This window comes from Akebia trifoliata, chromosome 6, assembly GCF_017979445.1.
Source record: "Akebia trifoliata isolate Shusen 1 chromosome 6, ASM1797944v1, whole genome shotgun sequence".
NCBI lineage: Eukaryota > Viridiplantae > Streptophyta > Magnoliopsida > Ranunculales > Lardizabalaceae > Akebia > Akebia trifoliata.
The window spans coordinates 7,111,856-7,114,325 of NC_141380.1; the positions used below are offsets into that span (position 1 = coordinate 7,111,856).

At 29.9% G+C, this 2,470-nt stretch overlaps 1 protein-coding gene across 1 annotated transcript; it reads left to right on the forward strand.

Annotated features, from left to right (window-relative positions):
* Positions 1 to 1,551: 1,551 nt before the first annotated feature.
* Positions 1,552 to 2,019, forward strand: LOC147399981 (B3 domain-containing protein At2g33720-like). The gene has a single exon (XM_086446571.1). It carries the CDS (start codon positions 1,552 to 1,554, stop codon positions 2,017 to 2,019), a length of 468 nt encoding a protein of 155 aa, XP_086302697.1.
* Positions 2,020 to 2,470: the final 451 nt, after the last annotated feature.

The following is a 2,470-nucleotide window of genomic DNA, read 5'->3' on the forward strand; positions in this document are numbered from 1 at the left end:
AGAGAGAGAGAGAGAGAGAGAGAGAGTTCAATCTTCGTTTTCTGATAAGTTGGCGAGGCAGTGAGGTGAAGTGAGTGAGAGAGACGACTGAGATTGAGAACGACGGTGGCTAGGGTTCTGTTTTCAGAATTCTTCAAATAGGAAGAAGAAGAAAGAAATAAAAAATTGAAAATTTTATTATATATATATATATATATATATATTGGTTCAGTTCCATTATATCCTAATCCGGAACCGAACCAATTAATCGGATTTTTTTTTCTTCGATCCGTACCCGAACCGTGGGTGTGTTTAATCCAAACCAATCCAATCCAAAGGCCTCGGATTGGTTCGGATCTCGGATTTACCCAATCCAATGTGCACCCCTAACTTCTACCCAGCCTTCTCTCCTTATGATAGTAATAACTATATTCTACATTCTAGAATAAACCCAACAAGAAAAGAAAGCACTGAAATTTGTAATTAAAAAAAATCTGTAAAATAGAATATCAATCTTTATATTATAACTATTCTCATAAACCTTCTATTACAGCACATATTGGCACATATTGCTTGTATTAATCGATATTGATGTTAGGGTTTTAATTTTTCTTTCTATGTATAGTAATGATTAGAATTTATATATTACATTTATGGGAAACAACGGTTTGCAAAATATATATATTTACAAAGGTATCTAAATTATAAATTACCAACTTTCTAACACACATAATAATAAAAATGCAAAGAAATTCACTTTTTCTTATATGTTATTTTATATTATACAAGGAAATAAATTTTAAAGTAAAAAAAGGAAACAAAATCATTGCTTAAACAAGATAAAAGTTCAATTTAGAAAGAAAAAAAAATGTTATTGATTTTATCATGCAAGAACAGGGAGTATGAAATTTTGAATAAATATCTTAATATCGAGTCTCTATAAATATTCAATCAACAATCCTCTTTTTTTTTTTTTTAATTTATTTATATTAAGGGAATGCTAACGTCCAGTACTTCATGGGAGCGTTAGCATTGTCCAACACTTTTTTTTCCTATAATACCCTTCTTCCTTTTGTCTTTAGTGAAAAAAGCAAGGGTGTAATAGTCTTTTACATAATAAATGCTATGACCATTTACGTATTTTAAATTAAATTTCTATTTTCGGTAAATACTTTGGCAATCAATGCCAACATAATAAATGCTTTTATTATGCCATTAATAAATGCATTTATTAAGTATTTTAAATTAAATTTCTATTTTTGGTAACTATTTTGGCAATCAATGCCAACATAATAAATGCTTTTATTATGCCATTAATAAATACATTTATTATGCCATAATAAATGCATTTATTAATGACATAATAATGCATTTATTGTGTAAAAGACTTATATGCCCTTGTTTTTTTTCATTAAAAAACAAAACGAGGAGGGATATTATTGAAAAAAAAAATGTTTTGGACAATGCTAACGTCCCCATAAAGTCTTGGACGTTAGCATTCCCCTTATATTATATTATACTAAACAAATAATCTTATTCTTCTACTCTTCGATCCTTCCATCTATTCAATCAATGGAGTGGACTGATTATTATCACTTCGTGCCTACCAAAGCTGAAGAAGAAGATAATGAGCAAGGAGTCCGTCGAGAGCCGATGAAGATCAGAAGAATCCATAATAATGTCGGTGCCACCTCTGATTTTCTTAATCTATGGAGTATCCACATAATACTCACCGAATATTGGTTGAAACAACGACATCTCTATTTGGATATGGAGCATGTCCATTACTCTATATTACCCCATTTGAATGCAGGGAAGGAGTTCGCTAAAGGAGAGAAAGCATCAATCACCATAGAAGATATAGATACCAATAATAGCTACAACTTAATCTTCAAAAAGATGAGCAATGGTTATTTCATTGCAAATGGCTGGGGCGAATATTTCATCGACCGAAGGAATCTCAATAAGAATGATGAAATTGGTTTGAGGTGGAAAACATCGAATTGCTTTCAATTCTCAGTATTGATTAGAGGTGATTGATGATTTGAACCATTTAGAGAGATACAAGGACTCACTCTAGTTATGAATGTAGTCTTCCTAATAGTTGTTCTCTTTTTTATTTTTCTGTTTGGTTAGAATAGTATACTTTCGTAATTATTTTACTCTTTTAGGTAGTTTTTATTTTTTTTTTAATAAGGGTTCTTTCCTATTAAGAGTTCTATCTTACTATGAATTAGAATGTTTCTTATCAGGAGTTCATTTTCATTTTCTTTATTATTAATTATTATATAAAGATCTAATTAGCATCTAGAAGTGTAAGCAATTTAATAAAATAAATCAGTTTCTAAAGAGTCCTACTCCCCTATTGAGTGAGTCAAGTCATCATTTTACTAGTCGATTTGATCCACGTTCCTTTTTTCCTATCTGATTTTTTACTTTTTGGTACTATTTTTTTTTAATAGTTGTCTTTCACGGGAGCACTAAATTTAAT